Genomic DNA, 20,710 nt, shown 5'->3' on the forward strand with positions numbered 1-20,710 from the left:
GGGGGGGGGGGCGGGGATCTACAGAGACTTGACTGCGCCCTTTTGGCTGTGCAAATCATGCTTTGCTCCACGTCATCCACTTTTTTTTGGGGGGGGAGGGGGGGGAAGGAAGGCGGTGGTTGGATTTCTCAGCCCTACATGCGTACTGAACGAAACCGGATGGCGCTAAGGGAGAAGGGAGGAGAAGGGAGTGACGCAATTATTGAGCATCATTGATTCTTTTCCTTTGACACATCGACACAGCCCAAACAGTTAAACAGAACTGGACTTTGGAATTTCCAACTTCTCCCTTCTTTCTGACTTCTCTTTTTTTTGGTTTTCTCCATTGTTGCTGTGTGTGGATTTTGTATGTGTGTGTGTGTGGCTGATGCGCATACTACGCACACTACTGTCGAATCTCATTCGCTCGCCGAGTAAACGCGAGTACGCGCGCGTTCACGACGTGCAGATTAAGTGGGAGGGTGTGTTGAGTGGGAAGGAGGATACAAAGGATACGGCTAAGATGGCGCTGAATGGTATGTTTGAATTTGTTGGATGTAGAAGAGTTTGGATCCCCCTCCCCCCCTCCTCCCTTCTTCCCCGCACACACACTCTCTCTCTGTATCGACTCCTCCTCCTCCCTTGGGTGGGGGTAAAGGAATGCGCCTGGACCCCCGACCGGTTTTTGTGCCTGGATTTTTTTTTATTTCCGGGCATGGGGGGGAGAAAAGAGCTGTGGCCCGCCCCCCCCTTTTTGGTTCATTTTGTATGAAACAGGGTTTGGGGCGGTTTGTCAGGCACCGCGTGTTTCAGGGATTTTTCGTTCCAAGGTTGAGCGAAAGGGGAGGGGTGTAGGGGCGGGTTTCATGCATTACCCTTCTTTGCGGAGAATTTTCCCACGATTGACGAGAAAAAGATGGATACGTTTTTTTGCTAACCAGGCTCTTTTGGGGGGAGATGTATAGTTTTCAAACAGCCCCTCGCACTACACTCGACTCAACCGCTAACGGGCTTCACGCGAACTGGATACTGCGAGGTGCCACCGTCGGATGCGGGTAACCATGCCATTGCGGGCATCGTTTCAAAGGAGTTTCTGGACTTTTCGGCGGCCCGTGGGAATGATTTGCGCCAGGTGGGGCTGACGGATGGCTGCAAGTGGTGTTTGTGTGTGAGTCGGTGGAAGGAAGCGTTTGATGCGCGGACGGGACCCGATGATAAGAAGGTGCCCAAGGTTGTGCTCAAGGCTACGAATGAGAAGGCTTTGAGGGGAGTGGCCATGGAGGATTTGAAGAAGTTTGCGGTAGATGCAGAGTAGAATGGTGGAGGTTGATGAAATTGGTATTGGGTATGCCCTATAACCTAAACTGAACATTACGGAGTTCTTATGGCTAGATTCACATCACTCCTTTTTCATCCTACTGTTATATCCAAAGACTCTTATCCTTTCTCTAATATCATACTACACATTCTCTTTCTACCTCACCGCTTCCTCTGTTGGTCCTCGGATTACCTGATGATTATATGTCTCTACAAAACCAGCCCAACACACAATCTCTATACTCCATTCCCCATACAACCTATAACCAAAAAAGCTCTCCTCTCTTAGTCCTCAACTACATACAACATATTCCAACTCGTACACAACATACCTTGTAGCCTCCCATCCTCCACCCTCTCCTCTTTCCTACACCCAATACAAAAAATCAATCACCCTTTATAATAATCTTACTCTTACACACCCATCTTCATTATTTCCTTTCGCATAACTACCTCACACGCCCCAAATACACATCAAGCAAGAAACACCTTAAAAGAGACGAGTCTGTTACAACCCAGCCCTTTTTTTTCCCTTTACAAAGACCTATTATCGTTCTCTATCCTATTCTCTAAACAGTTATTGATAGGAAAAGAACAAATACATAGATTAGATATCACTACTCCCCTGGTTTTTTTAATTAAATCAACGGATAGGATGTGAGGGTATAGTGATACGGTGTAGGTCAACGGAAAGAAGTAGTACACGTAGTGGAATATTTAGTTTTGAATAGAAGATTTGTAAGGAGTATCAAGAGATCGCTGATAGGTAAGTGATGTGAGAAAAGGGAGTTGGGTATAGTGTATTTCCCTTATCTTCCACGTGTTACAGAGTGATTCCAAGTGCGGTTTCTTTGAACAAGAACACAAGGGGGAGATGAGTATGATTATGTACCTTACCTTGTATTTTTCCATATTTTGAAGGAAGAAAACAGTAGGTGGATATGATACCGACTACTTAGTATATATTCCGATTTGGATTCGAGGAATATATGCTTATGGGGTTGGAATTGAGGCGGGGTTGTATAGGGATTGAGAAAGTGTGTATTGTTGTTACACCTACACATGCTGAGTAGACTCCGAGAAATTAGGCAAAGTGAAAAAAAGACGTGGTACTTGAGTAGCACAACCGGTCTATTATAATGTGCAGAATGTAAAGAAACAAAATACAACCTAAACGCCCTTCGCTATGTTTTACCAGCCAAAAAGCCAGCGGACGAGTTGTAAGTCTTCCCCAAGATACTACATGATACCTACATCATTCCTTATTATATTCCACATAACACCAACGCCGTATCAATAAATATCAGGATAATCTCACGAATTCACGTCTACTACCCAACAACCAAACTCTTAACTCCACCCCCAATCCAAACCAACCCCCTCGCAGCCAACAACCCAGGCCCAGCATACGCAGGTGGTCCCATCCCCTTCATCCTCTCGACCGCATTCAAGCTCCCCACTCCACCTCCAGAAACCGGCACATTCATCTTTCCCTTCTGCAAAATGGCAAACCGCAGCAGCACCTCCAGACACGTAATGCAGATACTGAGTACAATGAGCACGATGATGATCCAGGTAATCTTGGTCATTTTGCGGTCGCTAATGGAGTCCGAGAGGATTTCGCCGAGGTCGAGGAAGACTTGGCAGCGCTCGTTGAGGACCTGAATGCGGGGTTTGATTTCGAGGTATTCACGAACAGCGGTATAGAGGGGGTGCAGGGTGGGCTCTGCGTCCCAGAAGAAGCTGGGGGTGTCGAGCATGTTGGAGGCTGTTGAGATGCAAGTTAGCAAGGGGGGGGATTTAGGATTGGATAGATAGACGTACAGAGATTCACTTCAACGCGACTGGTGAAGAGCTGGCCGATCATTTTGACGACGTCTGTTCTCCGCATTCCCAGTTTGCCTGTCAGGGCTAGACGCTTCGGTACGTTTTGTGCTGCGAGCATAGTTCTGTTCATGCCTTCTTCGAACAAGCTGAGTTTCGTGCTTTGAGCAATTGCGTGGCTCATAGCCAACTTGATCATGTGGTCGCCGCTCTTCAGAGTAATCATATCGTTGTACACGCGTGGGCGTTGAATTTCCGGGTTGTATTCAAAGTGGAATTCTTCCGTCTCAAAGTCGGACTCGGTTAAGGGCCTTGTTGCGAGCGAGACGCCAGTGGCAGTGGAGGAAAAGGTCAAGTCTGCGAGGATATCCTTCTCTTGCTTCTCGGTAAAGTTCCAAAAGACCGCTACGCCGTAGGAAAAGACAAACATCTCGCCAAAACTCAGCGCATTGGGCGCAACTCTTGAGTTCTCGGCCGAGTCTCTGCGGTCGAGCGTTTGGTTGTAGGGGTGGTCTAGTTCATGGTCGTCACGCACGAAATAGGTTTCCTCGTTGCCAAAGTATCCCTCGTGGTGGTCACGTTGCTCGTTGCGCTCAATTTCCTCGTCGAGTACCGTCTTTCCGCCCGGACTCTTCAGCGCTGGGCTGCTGCGGACTCGGTAGCCGTCGCTTCCTGGCAAGAGTGGGAGATGATACACAGTGTACAGACAATCATCGTACAGCTTGGTACGCGCATGGTGTTGGTCCTTGACAAACTGAGCAGTGGCCTTCATTTTGTACGCCTGCGTAGTGCAGTAGGCTGTGACGCGCGAGAGCTTGTCCGTTCTCCTGGCTTTGGGCAATCGCTCCGCATAGCTTTTATCATTGGGGCCGCCCTTTGTTGTCCGTCTCGCAAGATCCTCGTCGGTAGGTGGGCCGTCGAACTCGTCGTCGTCAAATTCAGTCTTCTCTTCCTCTTCTTGTCCATCCGTCTCGGGTAGGAGGACTAGTTTTTCGCTGAGCTTGCTTGATCGCGTCGGCATGTGCTGAGGGATCAGGCGACCAGAGAGCCTGGGGTCGAGCGGGTGCCGACCGCTGGGGGTGCGCGTGTGAACCATAGGTCGACTGCCCGGCGGGCCTCGTCGTTGCTGGCTGGGGATGTCGGAAGCGTACTGCAGAATGTTGTCGACCGAGATGAGTCGCGCGTTGGTGCTCTGCCTCTGTACAGCGCTGGGTCGCTGTGGTGGTCGTGGTGCTCTGGGAGTGTTGTCGCGAGCATCGGTCATAAGCACCGTCGGCCCTCTCTTGCTCTTAGCAGTTGGTCCGCTCATTTTGCTGGTCGTTGCAATCCACTTGGCTAGTGGCCGTAGTTTCGAGGATCAGCTGGGAGCTACTAGTTCGCAATTCCCGCGAATATGGTAACAGAGGACGTGTACAGAACTGTTAGACGGAATCTCAATCGCGATCTGGTGAATTGCAGCTGTTGCAGCGCGAGTTGCACCGACAATGCACGTGGTGTTGACACTTGAAGCCGTCGAGCCCGGCCCGGGTTCACGTCATTGCGCCTTGGCATGCATGCACCCTAGGTATCCATCTCCACATGCTAACGGTTCGCCAAACGTTCATCGCGGGTGCATGCATATCACAAAGCCATCACGTCACTCGTGCAATTACAGACATAATTGTGTTGTTACGGATGTTGTATATCCATTGAGCTTGCTAACTGAATGCCTGGTACTAACTCCAGAACGCCATGCTCTCTACCTGGAGACTGGCTGTCCATAACCAGAAGACATCAAAAACAAGCCTCGAACCAAAGAAACAAAAGGAAGTCCTGCTATAGGTCGTGTATCGACGGAGCGAGGGGGTATCTTATCCATCGCCCACTTGACGTACATCTGCATATCCTCCCTTTCAAGCCGCCACCGCAGCCATCCATTTCATGCAGATGAAAACGCCAAAGAATGGAAGCAAAAACATTACACATTCGAAAGTAAAACCAGACGACTACTTGGCCGTCATAATCACAGGCGCTTACCTGGAACGAAGATGAAGAGGCAGCACAGGGCTACTGTGACTACCAAGAACATGAGCAGGACCGTCAGGGAGCGTCTTGCGAGCGTCTTCTTCACAAACGGTTCCCTGATCTTGTTGAAATCGAAGAAAGTGTACTCGCTGTAACCCGCAAGGGCAATGATGGGGTCGAGCATGTACTGGTGGGTGAATATCAGGTATATAGCAATGGTGAAGGGGAGAATGATCTGCAAGCATCGTTAGTCTACTCTTGTTTCCAGGTAAAGATCGTCATTACATACCCAGCACCGTGTAGCTCTTGACTTGTCCAGAAAGATGAGAATGAACGAAGTCCACATGGCCGCGAAGAAGCTGATCAATCCCACAATCAGGCGCACCATCATGCTCTGAGGCACAAGGTTGCCAAGGCCCTTGTTCTGCAGGAACCCAGGATATGCATCGCGCTCCATCGCTTGGAAGACATAGTCTTTAGCCTGGTCAAAGAGCTCGGGATCTGCACGCTGCTCCGGTCCTTCGATCGCTTCTTGGACATCGGACAAAATGCTCTGGGGAATGATAATCTCTCGTTCTGAGCCTGGAAGCAGATATGTGTAGAGAATCTTTTCTGCCGATGCACGTAGGTCCTCTCTCCCTGGCTGCGTGTTGTCGAAAGATGAGTTGTGGCCAGGCGAGCTCGAATCACCGGGTGTCTCGGACATATGCGCACTCGGTCTTTGAAAGTCGCCAGTCTGGTTGCTGCCTTGGCTGTGCTGCGGCGAATGGTTGGGACTTCCACGTTCGGAGCGAAGGAAGGCGGACAATCGCTGGTCGGACATGTTGTCGCCTTTTTCATTGGATGGTCCTTCTCCACCATTGTCCATGGCAAAATTCGAATACCTGTGGTTGTCCAGATCGGGTGTTCCCTCAATCATACTGCGATGTAATCTACGGACATAAAGGCGGCATAGCTGCAAGTGCTGTGAGACATCGAGCCTGGTGGTTTGTTAGCTTATCGCAACTCCCCTGGGTGCGATCATCGTACCAGAAGTCTAGGTAGTCGACCGATCGCTGCTGGTCTCGCATGTAGATGTAAAAGGAGAAGAGATCTAGAGGTGCGACCGTCTTGCGGCTCAACACCTCAAAGAGCGTCGGGAAGCGGTTGCGGACGGGACCGTAGTCCATAGAGACCTTGTCATCAGGGTGCGACATGGCTGCGGATAGGTGGATGGGGTGGTAGCGAGAGGCGCGCGACAGGTGTCGCTGGTGGACGAAGAATGAAGACTATCGATAGACACAGGGTCTGGTGAAGGGCACAGAGCCCGCAATGCGTTTGCTTGTTTGCGGCTCTTGGTTGACTAGCGATGCGCAGGCTGCATGAACGACGGGAGATGTGCGGATGGTCGGGTAGAAGGGGAGTTGGTGGTAGGTGGCACCTCGAGACAGGCGACAGCAGCTGGTCGACGGGAGGGGTCGCCCTTGGGAGAGGTGCTGGCGTAGTGGTTGCGCGTGTCGACACGTCGTTGAACCTAGCGTGAAGAATGGGAGATTAGGAGTGAGGTTGGGGCCCCAGCTTGGCACAACGGTTGGTGGAGCGAGCGGCAGTGGCTTGCTTGCGGTGCGGCGTCGATTCACGCCGTGTATGATGGTGAGGGTCGCAGTAGCTGAAGCCTCGTGTCACGTCATTTGCGACTTGATGCTGTGTAGTACATAAGGTCTGCGTCTTTCATTGATCTTTGTGCATCCATTGTGGGAGTTGGCATTGCTGCCAAAGGCCTGAAACACGATGGCTCCACGCAGGTACCACGCCTCACGTGACTTCCCATGCCCATGCTGACGACCGTGGTACCCGGCGAGCTCGGATGACAACGGTTGTCAGGAGGGCGACAAGCCGTATAATACGTAGTAGTGAGCAGACGTCAGCGGTGAGTATTCCTTGGCGATCAATGCCGTTTCTTTTGCTGGTTGCTATTTATACGCTAGCTAGGGGCACCATGGGGGACGTCCAAGCAGGCGCCGCTGAAAGCCCTCGATTTCCGCTGTGTGCTGTTCGGAAAAGCCTCAAGAGTCATGTCTAGACCTTCGCCAGGCACGGTGATAGGCCACCACTTGCGTTGTTCAACGCCACTAGGGCCCTGGGGCTGAAGCAGGCAGCAGTCTTTACACACTTCTTTCTGTGTATCTACAGCCTTGTTGGGCCTATACATATAAGATGAGCAGCCTAATGCGGCTGCGGCCTTTGCTTTTGTGTCGCACTCCTTTTCGAAGCAGTCACAGGCATCTAGCAACCATGGCTACCACTAGCAAACTGCCTTCACCCCCACCCCCATCTTCTACACTACCTCCGGGTTTCCTCGAGGGCCCAGCACCCAATCTTACAAAGTCCAAAATCAACTTCAAAGAAGCCGGAATACCGGAATGTGAAAAGTCCTGGGCCGTCGTCCTAGACGGCGTCTTAACCGAAGAAGAATGCGAAACCTTGATCAAAGGAGCCGAGGCAACAACCGACGGTAAATGGGAGCGAGCAATGGTGAATGTGGGTGGTGGCATGCAGGCCATGTATGAGGATACAAGGAAGTGCGGCCGCATCATCTGGGACAACAAGGAGCTTATGGACAAACTCTGGGCGAGAATAGCACCATCTGTACCGGAAATCCACACTTTACAAAACTGGGTAGAAGTCACGGGAAATGGTCCTGTGCGGCGGGGAGAGACTTGGGTACTGACTAGGCTGAACGAACGGGCAAGGTTTCTCAAGTACGTTGGTGGCGAATACTTCAAACGTGAGTCTTGAATCAGGTAGACGTAATACACCTACTGACTAGAGCAGCTCATTGTGATGGCTCATACGAGACGCCTGATGGTACTGAGCGCTCATACTTCACCCTGCATTTATACCTCAACGATGCTGTCGGCAAAGATGGCGAAGCACAGCTGGAAGGCGGTGCCACAACTTTCTTCAGTGGAAACATGCGGAAGCGTGTAGACGTTGTACCAAAAGTCGGTCGGGTCCTGTTGTTCCAGCACCGTCTTATGATCCATAGTGGTGACGATGTGGTGCGTGGGCAAAAATTCACGCTACGAACAGATATTATGTATAGAGTGACAGACAGTTCGACAGAGCGAAAAAGATAGACCATATCACCTGAGGGTAGGGGAACATGGCGCAGAACGTTATTTTGTCCTAGCATATTATGAAACTTTTCATTAGCAGTATCCTTGAACTACATGATGCGTTGGAAGAATCAGACTTACATAGAAAAAAAATAAGAGTGAACGGCCTGCCTCGCCAGAGTAATCAGAATCGAATGATACTGTGCCCTTTTTCACCCAAAGGGCTACTCAAGGTCAAGTACGCTGCGTATTGTACTACAGTGTCGCCTCTTCCCTACCGGGTCAAGACACACAATCTTCGCACCGACTCCCATAGGGACACCAGTTCCACGCGCTCTCCTGCCGAAGCAAGAAAAAAAGACGCGCTTTCTGGGCCCTGAGCTTTCTGATGCCGAGTGCAGACGTGAGTCACGCCAGGCTCTTACGAGCAGTACAGCTCCCCTTCTTTCGAAGGGGGGCATGATAAAAAGTGAAGATTACTCCGAATTTCTCATTTGCACGTTGGGACAACTCGGTAAAGAGCGTCTGAATGTATGCAAAGAAACGCAGCTTTGGCAAGGCAGGCCGTTGCAGAACAGAGAAATAATTTTGGCGGGGTTTTGTAGCTCGCTGAAGACGCGCTAGCGTCGTCTAAAATCCACCAACGCCAGTGCACGTGATACTTCCCCACTTTTGCTTCTCAAGTCAATCTGCATATGAATGACGCTTGATGAGTATGAGAAGGCACAGTCTCTCTTCACCCAGTTCTGCTTTGAATGAATTCAAATTTTCAAGGTCTTCCGCCGCAACGAATTGCGCAATTACTTCATATGACCAATAGCTTGTTATTGGCAGCTGCTTCATTCTCACTCAATGTCACAACACCTCAGGACAAACAAAGACTCTCCCAACTTTTCGTGAATTTCTTATTATAACTCATATCGCGTACGTCGACGCAGTTGCTACTATAACTCGCCGCTCGTAATGCAGACGTTTCAAACATCTCCCCATCTCGCATCCTCCCCAATCTGGTTCTCCAGCTAACAAGAAAACAAAAAGCCCCAATGCGCGATTTGAGCGGGCTACTGAATGTTGTGATCGTTCTAGTGATGAAAGTGCAGAAACCAATAAAGAATCAAAGCGCAAACACCTCTTTAGAGTGTATATCAGGAATGCAAAGCAAGTCCCACACACGCAAACGCCTTGCATATATATTTTTTTGCAGTGGAATGAGAAAGACAAAGACAAGAGCCATGAAAATAAACGCCGATACTACCCTCAAAATTAGGGTGTGTATGCAAAAAGGTCCAATCTCGTGGCGTGGTTGATGAGCAGATTTTTGGTGCCGCTAAAGTCGCAGCTTGGGTAGTAAGGATTGTGTTGTTGTTGTACACACTTGGTTTCGCGAGAAAGCATTGTAATGAGGCGCATGCGAGGTAAACCCATCAGTCGTCGAACAGAACATGTTGAAAAGGACGTGAGCCTAGTTAAAGGAACGACCGCTTGCAGATACGACCTGCCGTACGAGACCAGCCGTGATGGGGTTGATAGGAAGTTAAGTCGAACCTTTCACCAAGAGAGCGGACAGACACCAAGGTAGCTTGCTCAACTTTAGTAAAGAGTTCGTCCAAATCATCCCAAGAAGAGAACAGATTTCGATATAAAACAGTGAAGAAATAAGAAGCCTTATATCAACAAGCCGCCTACTGCTTTGGAGATCTACGTCAAAGTCAGCATATACTACAACAAAAGAAGTCGTCTACAACTATGACCGTGGGTAACCTACGTGGGAGAGTACGCCGGACCCGGAGAAGTCGGGCTGTATCTTGGCGAGGTTGGAGAGAAGGCACCAGCAGGGCTAGTGGGCGAGTATCGGGGAGACGTCGGGCTGTACTGAGGGGATGTGGGAGATGTGGGAGAGCGACGATCGCTGCCTGCTTGGTACTGTGGACTTGTGGGACTGTACTGGGGGGAGGTCGGGCTGTACTGTGGCGACGTCGGACTGTACGCGGGTGATGTAGCACCGCCCATAAATGTGGGGGATGTTGGGCTGTAGTTTGGCGACGTTGGTGAATATTGAGGTGACGTCGGGGAGTAGCCAGCTGGAGATGTAGGCGAGTACGAAGGCGACGTAGGCGAGCCATAGCGAGGCGAAGTCGGAGAGTAGTGGGGCGACGTAGGAGACGCCATGTACCCTGGAGATGTAGCAGCAAAACGAGGACTGGCGATTCCTGGAGAAGTAGGCGAGTAGCCGGGCGAAGTAGGAGAGAAGCCTGGCGACACGGGGCTAGTGAAGCCTGGCGACATGCCAGTGAAGCCGGAGCCTGGACTTCTGCCTCCATCAAACGGACTAAGGCCACCACCATAGGTGCCTCCGTAGTCTGTAAAGCCACCTATATCACCACTGCCACCTGCGGCAGCAATGGGTGAGAAGGACACCTGGTCATAAGAGCCAAGGCCAATACTGCCATCATATGTAGGTGAGTTGAGGTACGGTGTGTCTGCACCGCCAACCACGTAGTTGCCTGCAGCGGCGCCCATTGCCTTGGAGTTGTCCTCGACCATGGTGAGCAGCATAGCATTGTCCATGACAACATCAAACTCTCCGGTACCCATGGGGGCAAGTTGACCAAGCATAATGTTTTCAGAAACACCACGGCAGTCGTCAAGCTCACCGAAACCAGCAGCCTCGAGAAGAATTTCTACAGTCTCTTCGAAAGAACAACGCATCAGGGCACCAGTATCGTTTCGGTTGATACCATGACGAGTGATAGCCATGAGAAGACCGCGCTGGCACATGATGTCGACAAGCAATGCCATGTGGCGATGGTTGACATAAGAACCGTCAAAGGACAAGACCATACCCAACTCCTTGAGAAGACCAGCTCGGGCTGCTTCAATACCAAGTACTCCAAGGATTTCAATGAAGGAATTGGAGTATGTCTTAGTTGCGTCCACACCCTCAATGGCCAGCACTTCAGCCAAGGAAGTACCGGTAGTGTCAAGAACCCATTCCTTGCACAGATCGTTGTTCTTTGAGTGCATAAGAGACCTGTCTTCCTTTTCGACAGTGACAGTGTGCTCTCGAATGAAAGCACGCTCAACACCACGAACACCACGAAGGGTGACGTCGTCAAGAAGATGCTTCTCAAGCTTGCGCATCCATCGCTCGTCTCGCTCATCCTCATCTTCGTCGTCCTTCTGAAGATTCTGATCCCAGATGAAACGGACACGCATGACCTGCTCATCCGCATTCTCGTCACTAAAGATGACTGCAAGATTGGGCTTGAACTCTTCCTTGATCTTGCCGGCAACTTCACCAATGGTGATACTCTTATCCAAGAGCTTCTTGCGATCGAGAATGATACGGAGCAACCATTTGGACTGCGACTCGATGACCTCGTCCTCGTCAGGTAAGATGAAGTAGGACTCAACCATGTCCTGATCGTCTTCGACAAGCGTAGATGTAATGTCAGGATCATAGTAAAGCTCAACGGCTTGCGTCAGTGATCGGAGGGTTGTAAGTTCAATAGTGCTTCGCAGTAGCTTCGCCTGCTGTTGACTTGCCTTGGAGTCTGCTTGACGGACAAGCATAGAAGGCGTTTTGATGTTTGCAGCAATGTTCAGAATTTCCTTAAGACGTGGCACACCGAGCGTAACGTTCTTGGAAGACACACCAGCGAAATGGAAAGTGTTGAGCGTCATCTGCGTGGCGGGTTCACCAATGGATTGGGCTGCAAGGACACCGACCATCTCACCAGGTGCAACAGCAGCCTTGAGGAAACGATCCTCCAACTCTCCCAGCACGTAGCTCAGTGCCTCCTTGTTGAGACGATGTTCAACCGCAAGCTTCTTGAAAGCGAGACGTGCCCGCAAGTGAGCCTTGAAAAGGTAGGTGGCACTGTCCTGAGCCTCTCTGGAAAGTTCGTCGGTACCACGAATGACAACTAGGCGATCAAGAGTCTCGCGGACCTGCTTGATGGTCTCGATGGGATGAAGGTTGCTCGCAGCCTTTTCTGGGTTGATGCCGAACCTCGCTTGAGCAGAGCGAATCATGCGTGCAATGTTAAGCGGAAGCTGGAAACTCTCAAGATCATCCTCGCTGGCGTTTGCACGAAGATATTCACGGTCGTTCTTGATAGCCTCGAACTCTTCGTCAAGCGCTCGTTGCACGTCGACGTCACCTTGGAACAAGGGAGAACTCTCGAGCTTCCACACAGGAATCTCTGGCTGGTCAGTGGTCAGGACGTCGAGCTTGTATGCAGCCTCAAAGGCAGGTTCCGAGGACATGATGATATCCATCGACTGCTTCTCGATATGAGCACCGTCAAGACCATCTTCACCGTAGATGAACTCAACAATGTCTCCCATCGAGTTACGGACAGTTCCATCGTACTTGACCATGACGTCTTCGAGCGCCTTGACCAAACGACGTTGAATGTAACCCGTCTCGGCTGTCTTGACTGCCGTATCGATCAAACCTTCACGACCAGCCATGGCGTGAAAGAAGAACTCAGAAGGCGTGAGACCACGAAGGTAAGAGTTCTCGACGAAACCACGAGACTCGGGTGAGTAGTCGTCTTTTGAGAAATGTGGCAACGTTCTGTACTTGAAACCATACGGAATACGCTGACCCTCCACGGCTTGCTGACCGACGAGGGCAACCATTTGTGAGATGTTGACCGTAGAACCCTTTGAACCAGAGACGACAGTCTGGACGACGTTGTTGAAATCCTTCAAACTGTTTTGGGCGGCAGTACCACCACCTTCACGACCTTCGTTGAGGAACTTCTGAACCTTGGACTCGAAAGTACCACGGATAGTCATACCAGGCAAAGGCTCAAGCTGATCCTTTGTTGCCGTCGCAATGATGTCCTCAACCTTGACCTTGGACTTTGAAATCTCGGACGCAATCTTTTCAGAAGTGCCGGGATCCGGAATGGTGTCACCCACACCGAAACTGAAGCCGTAGTGTAGAAGCCACCAATTGCAGATTCGCTGACAGGAGTTGAAGAATTTGACAGCTGCGTCAGAACCGAGCTCGTTAAACACAATGTGAATGACACCGCCAGCCGAAGCACCGACAATCTTCTTGGTAACTTGACCATAGATGAGCTGACCGCCCTTGATCATCAGACTCTTGTCTTTGATGTCATTGTCTTTGCTTGGCGTAGAGTCATCTTCTTTCTTCTCGATGTTGACCTCACGAGGGAAAGCCATGCTGACAATCTGCTTACCGGTCCAGAGAGGCCGGGGCTTGAGAATGGCTGGCTCAGGCAGGATACCGTCCCAATCAGGGACCCACATCATGATGGGCATGACTTGTTCGATAGGAATGAAGTTGTCACGACGAGTCATCTTGTAAACACCAAGAAGCGTGTCCTGCACGATACCCATCAAGGGCTGATTCTTCTGGGGCGATACAATCTGCTTTGGTACCATGCACAGGTTCTGGATTTCGGCACGAGTTTCATCGCTTTGAGGAACGTGAAGATTCATCTCGTCACCATCGAAATCGGCGTTGTAAGGAGATGTGACGGACAGGTTGAGACGGAAAGTGGAATAAGGCATGACTTTCACGCGATGACCCATCATGGACTCCTTGTGCAGAGAGGGTTGACGGTTGAAGATGATGACATCGTCATCATCAATGTGACGCTCAACCTTCCATCCGTATTGTAGTCGCAAGTCGTCGAGATTCTTGTTGTGCTTGAGGTCGAGACGAACGCCGTCGGCCTTGATAACGTAATTGGCACCAGGATGCTGATTTGGACCGTTGCGTACCAGGTTGGTCAATTTGCTGATGTTGAACTTGGTCACAACTTCGGGGTAGGTGAGCGTTCGTGCGATGGAACGAGGAACACCGACTTGGTCTAACGACAGGTTGGGGTCACCAGTGATGACTGTACGTGCAGAGAAGTCGACACGCTTTCCCATCAAGTTGCCACGAAGACGGCCTTCCTTTCCCTTTAATCGTCCACGGATTGTCTTCAGAGGACGACCGGACTTTTGCATGGCTTGCGGAACACCGTTGGCATCGTTATCCATGTATGTTGCAACATGGTATTGCACAAGAGCTTCAAACTCAGCCGTGACGTGCTGTGGCGAGCCCTCTTGTTGACACTCGGCTACACGCTGGTTGGCGCGGATAATGTCTCCCAACTTGTATGTCAAGTCGTCCTCTCCGCGCATACCTTGACCAGTACCATCAACGGAGATACTGGGTCTGACTGGAGGAGGCGGCACAGGAAGGACATCAAGAATCATCCACTCGGGACGGGCGTAGTCGGCGTTCAGACCGAGCAGGGCAAGCGTGTTATCAGACAGGAGCTTGAAGATTGTCTGCGCCTGCTTGGGGGTGATGACTTCCTTGCGGTCGCCCTGACCGTCGTCGTCATCCTTCTTGCTCTGCTTCCAGGTTCCTGTGAGCTTGAGACCCTCCTTACGGATGGTATCGGGCTGTCTGCTACCACAGCCGCCATGGGGAATTTTGGGAATTTTGTTTTCCTTGCCACTCTCTTCGACATCCTGAACACACACGTTCTTAGTCCGCGACATACGCCAGATCTTGTCGAAGCGCTTCTTCGCATCCTTGGTTCTGGCGGCTGCCTGCCAGTCGGGATGGTTCTGGTGTTGCAGTTAGCAAAAATTGTCCAAGCGCCTGAAGTCTCTGTCTTCGCCTAGGAAGACTTACGAAGTCAGCCTTGATCATGCCACAAGTGTGGCAGACGGTCTCGAGGAGCTTCTTGATCTTGACGACAAATCCAACGTGAAAAACAGGCGTGTGCAACTCAATGTGGCCAAAGTGGCCGGGGCAGACCTGGATGTCCTCTTTGCAGGTCGCGCACGAGTACATGCGGTCAATGGTGCCAAGCTTGGGGTCGTTGAGACCTTGCTCACGCGGCTTCTGCTTCTGCTCGTCCATGGTTTCTGGGTAGAGGATATGAACAACGCTCATGGCCTTGATCTCCTCGGGGGAGAGCAGACCAAACTGAATCTCCTTGATCGTCCGGAGGGGACATTTTGACTGAAGTGGCGCGCCGGGAGGCATGTTGGCGGTTTCGAAGGAGTGAAATGGGGGATGAAATTGGTAGGGACCGTGCTATCGGTCGTCGCTCGCGGTGGCCACGGCGGCCGTTGCCTCGGCGGATTAACTAGTAAATGGGATTGCCGTTGTGACTGCGTCGACTGGCTTTGTTGCCCGGGTGTATTAGATGCGCGCCGCGCGCAAAGGGCAGTGTTGTCGAAGGAAGGCAGCCGCGGGAAAAGGGCTGTACGGGGGTCGGGGGCTCGCCGAGTCGCGCGTCGAGACTAGAGGCGTGCGCGCGTATTAAAAGCGCTCCGGAGAGCACTACCGGGTTCGGCGAGGTGGAAGACGCGCTCTGAGAATGCAGAACGGCCGTTGGTGATGGCGGGGGTGGGTGGTGGTGAGGGAGTCGTGCTGGGAGAGCGAGGCCATGATCAAAGCCAGAAGGCGACAAAGAGGCTTGGCGTAGCCGGCACTAGTGCTGATGCGGAGCCTCATACCCACTTCACCCATGGAGCGCGCAGCCAGCGCGGCCGCTCGCTCTGTCGCTGGGACGCGCATTTTACTACATACGTACATACAGTGCTCTGCGCCCATGGACACCAGCTCTTGCATCGGCGAAGATGCTGCGCACTGAACACCGCTTTTTACACGCCACACTGTCTGCAGTGCATCACCATGAATCTGTCGCTGGTTGATCCTTTTGTCCTCGCGCAGGACTGTCCCGATGTCATTACCGGCCGCCTACGTGAGTCTCGATACCCTCGCCCGCCAGACCATGGCTCCGCGGTGCAAACTGCTCACAACACGCAGGCAGTGGTCATTCTACATCCATTCGCTTTAGTCATCGCGGCGATCTACTTGCATCCGGACGAGTATGTGAACGCTTCATGTCTGCACAATCTGCCTTGCTGATTTGGCTCTAGCACGATGGCATAGTAGTCATATTCGACATCGAGACAAATGGCGTCGCGCGCAAGCTTCGAGGCCACACACGCCAAGTTCAGTCACTGAGCTGGTCAACGAATGACCGCTACCTTCTCAGCGCGGGCCAGGACTGGAAGTGCGTGCTATGGGACTTGAAGGATGGCTCGCGGGTGCGCACTGTCCGCTTCGAGTCGGCCATATTCATTGCAGAATTGCACCCCAAGAACCAGTATGTGCACATGCATGAATTCAAATGGACTACGACTGACAATGTCTAGCATGCTCTTTGTGGCTGCGCTCTTTGAAGACCAGCCCGTCATTGTGGACATGTCTGAAGAAACTCCTGTCAAACATTCGCTATCGTCTGCGCCCCACCGAACCGACATTGAGCGCGAGAATGCTACAGAAAAACAAACTGCACAGGATGCCAAGCAGACGACAACAATGACCCTCTTCACACCCACTGGCGAGCATATCATAGCAGGCACAAACAAAGGGTGGCTCAACATTATCGATACCAAGACGCACCAAGTGCGCTATTCGTTCCGAGCCACCAACAACATTATTGTATACATCCGCTTGACGCCATCAGGCAGGGACGTTGTGCTCAACTCGAGTGATCGTATTGTCCGGACTCTCCATCTGCCCGACCTCAGCGACCCCAAATTGGACTTTGACACACTGCAATTGGAGGTCGAACACAAGTTTCAGGATCTGGTACAAAGGCTATCATGGAACCACGTTTCCTTTAGCCCAACGGGCGAATATGTTACTGCGTCTACGTGGATGAACCACCACATTTACGTTTGGGAGCGCGGACAGGGCAGTTTGGTGAAGATTCTTGAAGGCACCAAGGAGGAGTTGTCTGTCGTTGAGGTTTGTTTCTTGTATACGACATGAGATTTTGGATGCTAATTTTGGCAGTGGCATCCATTTCGGCCCTTTGTGGCTGCTGTTGGGGTAGACTCTGGCCGGGTGTGGCTTTGGTCCATCTTGCAGCCCCAGCGGTGGTCTGCGCTTGCACCTGACTTTCTCGAAGTAGAAGAGAATGTCGAATACATTGAGCGCGAAGACGAATTCGACATCCAGCCGCTCGAAGAGTTGCATAAGCGGCGACTCAATCAAGAAGACGAAGAGGTGGATGTGCTCACCGTGGATCCCGTCAAGGCTGGAGGCAACGAATTCGGGCCTGGCGTCGGCGAGGCTGAATTCAGCATGCCTATCCTGCTAGACATTGAGGCTAGTGATAGTGAAGACGAAGTGGTGGCAGTTGGAGCTGGTCAGTTCAGACGGCGCACGCCTGGCGCTGCGAGAGAGTGGATGAATGAAGACGAGGTGGCAGTCAGCGGCGATGAAGTACGAAGAACTAACGGGAATGCAGTGCAAAACGGAACAAAGCGACGACGCGCCGGTTGATAGGAACGAGAGTGGTTTCCTGAAACATTGAAACAGAAAAGGCTGAGCAGACCAGAATTTGGTGGAAAAAGGCGAGGGTTGAATATTGCCAATGTAGCAGTCCCTTGTTCGATAGATGATGTTTAATAGCATGTGGGCCGGACAGGAAGAATGTAGTGGGCATAATGCCCAGAGATGGATGGATGATGGATTACATCCCATCTTATTGGCGCTTTCCAGCCTTTGAGTATTGTTCTTGGTCACTGTGGAGTCTATACTTGTGTGCTTGCATGACGTGAAGTAGGGTTTGCACACCCCTGATGCATGCACATGGAGCTGGATGGGTTGGCTATCTCATGATGGATATGGGAGACGAGTGGGCCTGCCTTGAACAAAAAGTAGGGTGCTCGTCTGTGTAGTAGAGATGGAAGTTGGCAGTGGTTGTGCCTTGTGGCTGGTGGCTGGTGACCCAAGGTCGTGCCTGCCGTACAGCGTGGGTGCTTTGAGACAACGGTAGCGTGGTAACGACTCAAAAGTTTTGCGTTACTCATCGTGACCCGCTTCATCATCTGTTGCCCGGGCGGAGGGCACTAAAATGTTTGCAGCGCTATCCTCGTAACGACTGTCCCACGGACCGGCTGACCAGGGCTGGCAACAGCGTTCATGATGATCAACGAGCTACTCAGCATACAGGGGTAAACAGCGGTGCAGTCATGAGTTCCCGAGCTTTTGTCGGTGTCTGCTTGCGGCGGTCATCAACGTCATCGTAGAGACTTGGGATATGCAGAAGGGGGGCGTCGCCTCAGCCGGGCAAGCCGTGGTGGTCAGGAAATTACGCGCTGCTTCCATGGAACGGCGTGGGCAGGGAGGTGCTCAACACCAACTTGATAGGCGGTCGGCCTTGTGAAGACTTGGACAAGTGTATGTCGAGGGCCTGTACAGGCGTGGTCAGGTTGCATCACTCGGCAGTAGCAGGCTTGGTGCAGGAGAAAAAAGAAGGTGTGGTCAGGATGGGGTGGATAGGCCGAGGAGGCAGCGGCAGTGGGCGAGGTGCTGACGCTCGTCCGTGACAATGGTCGAAGAGCGTGGCGGAGTGGTCAGTTGTCGCACGAACATCAAGACAGGGTGCACAGCGAAGACGAAACGCGACGGGCAGCAAAGCATGCAGTGCCGGGCGGGGTGGGACGGGACAGGGCAGAGCAGGTGGAGGATGCAGATGCAGCAGCAGCAGGGCAGACTAGGCCAAACAATTGCGAGATGCAAAAGTGGCTGTTGAGCGTGTGGGATGGAGCAAAGGTTGTGCTGGTGCCGCATATGCGAGGATGCGCGATGGCTCCCTACCGCCCGCCGCTCAGGAACTGGAACGCGCAATTTAGCTCGCCATGGCACAAGGCAAGGCCACACGGGCCAAGGTCAGCAGGCAGCATGAACAACAACAGCAGCAGTAGCAGCAGCAGCAGCAGCAACAACAATAACGGCAATGTGTTCGAGATGCATCTGGAGCGAGCATGAGAGCGGCGCTGGGTATATCAGCCTGTCGGATGCGGACTAGCGTGGTTGGTCGTCGGGGCCAAGGGGGCCGTGTCCTCACCTCTTGCTAGAGCGCCGACAGAGACAGAACGTTTTAGCGATTCCGCCCAATATGATCTGGCAAGCCGACCACCCCAGCTGGGCCGAAGCCCTTTCTTTGCCTGAGCGGCAACCCTCATCGCGCACCCTCCCTCTCCACCATCCTCCACTCCATCTCGTGCCACCCTCTTTGCACCAGCCCACCTCGTCTGCTTCTTCACGACTCCCACCCACACGCTCAACCACTGCACGCACGCACTTGCCCGCCTAGTCACCACGACGCTCCTCTGCACCAGCAAGCACGCTGACACGCGGAGCCGCCCTCATCTCCACTCACCGCTGCACCAGACTGCCACACCAACACCTGCCAGCCTGCCTGCGTCTGCCCAACCCCATCTCGATTCATCATCATCGCCGCGTCGCCTGCACGCGAACATGACCACGAAATCTCCAAAGACTCTCGTCGTCACTCTCAAGTTGCCAGCAGACTCTCTAACCAGGTTCGCACGCCCGCCCACGCCGGCGGCCAGCGACCTCGCAAAGCCTTCTCCATCAACGCCCACGCCGCAAATCGTCGAGTCTGCGCCTGCTGACGACACGCCCGCCGACGATACTCTCATCATGAACGACGCCAGCACCCCGTCGTCGCTTGCTCCTCCCACTGCCAAGAGGAAGGGGCCAAAGCCCGGCACCAAGCGAACTGCTGCTCAGATGGAGGCTGGCTCCAACGCCGGAACTCCAAAGCAGCCCAAGGCCAAGCCTGGTCCAAAGAGGAAGAAGATGGGCGACATCATCAACGATCCAAACTCCAAGCCATCCTTTGCCGCAACCCCGACCATTAACAAGGCAGGCCCAAAGGCAAACCTCGGAGCCATCAACGAGCGCCTTCGCGCCCTTGACAGGTCAGGCGCAAAGTGCCGTCGCTGGGAGAAGAAGGGCTTCCAGGTTCGCAGCTTCACCGGCGTTCTCTGGCAGGTTCCTACATATCAACCCGGTCGAGCCTCCGCCTTTGCCGACGACGTCAAGAGCGACAGCACCGGTACCAGCGACTCCAAGCTAAAGGACGAGAGCAGCGCAATCAGCGACAAGAGTGGGCTCAATGGCGACAGTGCATCAGTACAAACGCCCATGAACGGCATTGCCAGCTCACCGGCGCCCATTGCCGCTTGAACATTCGTCATCTCTCTCCTTTGTCAACTATATGATGCACCCTGCCTGTACCGCAGTTGTGCATCGCTCTCGATTTCTGCTGCTTGTTTTTCTACGTATTCCCTTTGTATCTTCTGACCATGTTGGGCGTTCATGGATGGCATTGAATGCCTATCTAAAAGGCGTTTTTTTTTCTATGGGGTTATTATCTGGCTTGTGTAAAGCAGGGGTGAAGCAAGGCGCATGAGCCGGGGATTCCAATTGCGACTACATTTGTACTGGATAGAAGAGCGCACACGAAGCAGTGAAAAAGGCATTGCTTTGGCCTATCATCACGGGGCATCGAAAGGCCCAAATATTATTGTCTATTATATACCCATTGTTGACCAGCCCCTGATGGAGTGGATTAGTAACTTGGTTACCATGCATCTAGTGTCCCCCC

General features: G+C 52.3%; 7 protein-coding genes across 7 annotated transcripts; 4 read left to right on the top strand and 3 right to left on the bottom strand.

The window, feature by feature from the left end:
- Positions 1–367: 367 nt before the first annotated feature.
- On the top strand, positions 368–1,294 carry COCCADRAFT_95942 (uncharacterized protein; the record flags this gene model as incomplete). Its single annotated transcript, XM_007714008.1, has 2 exons — positions 368–515; positions 945–1,294. The coding sequence occupies 2 exons, from the start codon at positions 368–370 to the stop codon at positions 1,292–1,294; spliced, it is 498 nt and encodes a 165-aa protein (XP_007712198.1).
- Positions 1,295–2,627: 1,333 nt separating this feature from the next.
- Positions 2,628–4,429, bottom strand: COCCADRAFT_36681 (uncharacterized protein; the record flags this gene model as incomplete). The annotated part of the gene is made up of 2 exons (XM_007714009.1): positions 2,628–3,064; positions 3,121–4,429. 2 exons carry the CDS (start codon positions 4,427–4,429, stop codon positions 2,628–2,630), a joined length of 1,746 nt encoding a protein of 581 aa, XP_007712199.1.
- A 693-nt stretch (positions 4,430–5,122) lies between these two features.
- Positions 5,123–6,320, bottom strand: COCCADRAFT_4956 (uncharacterized protein; the record flags this gene model as incomplete). Its single annotated transcript, XM_007713994.1, has 3 exons — positions 5,123–5,359; positions 5,414–6,104; positions 6,154–6,320. 3 exons carry the CDS (start codon positions 6,318–6,320, stop codon positions 5,123–5,125), a joined length of 1,095 nt encoding a protein of 364 aa, XP_007712184.1.
- A 1,078-nt stretch (positions 6,321–7,398) lies between these two features.
- On the top strand, positions 7,399–8,243 carry COCCADRAFT_95960 (uncharacterized protein; the record flags this gene model as incomplete). The annotated part of the gene is made up of 2 exons (XM_007714010.1): positions 7,399–7,891; positions 7,939–8,243. 2 exons carry the CDS (start codon positions 7,399–7,401, stop codon positions 8,241–8,243), a joined length of 798 nt encoding a protein of 265 aa, XP_007712200.1.
- Positions 8,244–9,983: 1,740 nt separating this feature from the next.
- Positions 9,984–15,252, bottom strand: COCCADRAFT_95896 (uncharacterized protein; the record flags this gene model as incomplete). The annotated part of the gene is made up of 2 exons (XM_007714011.1): positions 9,984–14,828; positions 14,896–15,252. The coding sequence occupies 2 exons, from the start codon at positions 15,250–15,252 to the stop codon at positions 9,984–9,986; spliced, it is 5,202 nt and encodes a 1,733-aa protein (XP_007712201.1).
- Positions 15,253–15,906: 654 nt separating this feature from the next.
- Positions 15,907–17,571, top strand: COCCADRAFT_36686 (uncharacterized protein; the record flags this gene model as incomplete). Its single annotated transcript, XM_007714012.1, has 5 exons — positions 15,907–15,976; positions 16,042–16,103; positions 16,155–16,384; positions 16,434–17,031; positions 17,080–17,571. 5 exons carry the CDS (start codon positions 15,907–15,909, stop codon positions 17,569–17,571), a joined length of 1,452 nt encoding a protein of 483 aa, XP_007712202.1.
- Positions 17,572–19,554: 1,983 nt separating this feature from the next.
- On the top strand, positions 19,555–20,289 carry COCCADRAFT_4960 (uncharacterized protein; the record flags this gene model as incomplete). The annotated part of the gene is made up of 1 exon (XM_007713995.1): positions 19,555–20,289. The coding sequence occupies one exon, from the start codon at positions 19,555–19,557 to the stop codon at positions 20,287–20,289; it is 735 nt and encodes a 244-aa protein (XP_007712185.1).
- Between the last annotated feature and the right edge of the window lie 421 nt (positions 20,290–20,710).

Source organism: Bipolaris zeicola, assembly GCF_000523435.1.
Source record: "Bipolaris zeicola 26-R-13 unplaced genomic scaffold scaffold_72, whole genome shotgun sequence".
NCBI lineage: Eukaryota > Fungi > Ascomycota > Dothideomycetes > Pleosporales > Pleosporaceae > Bipolaris > Bipolaris zeicola.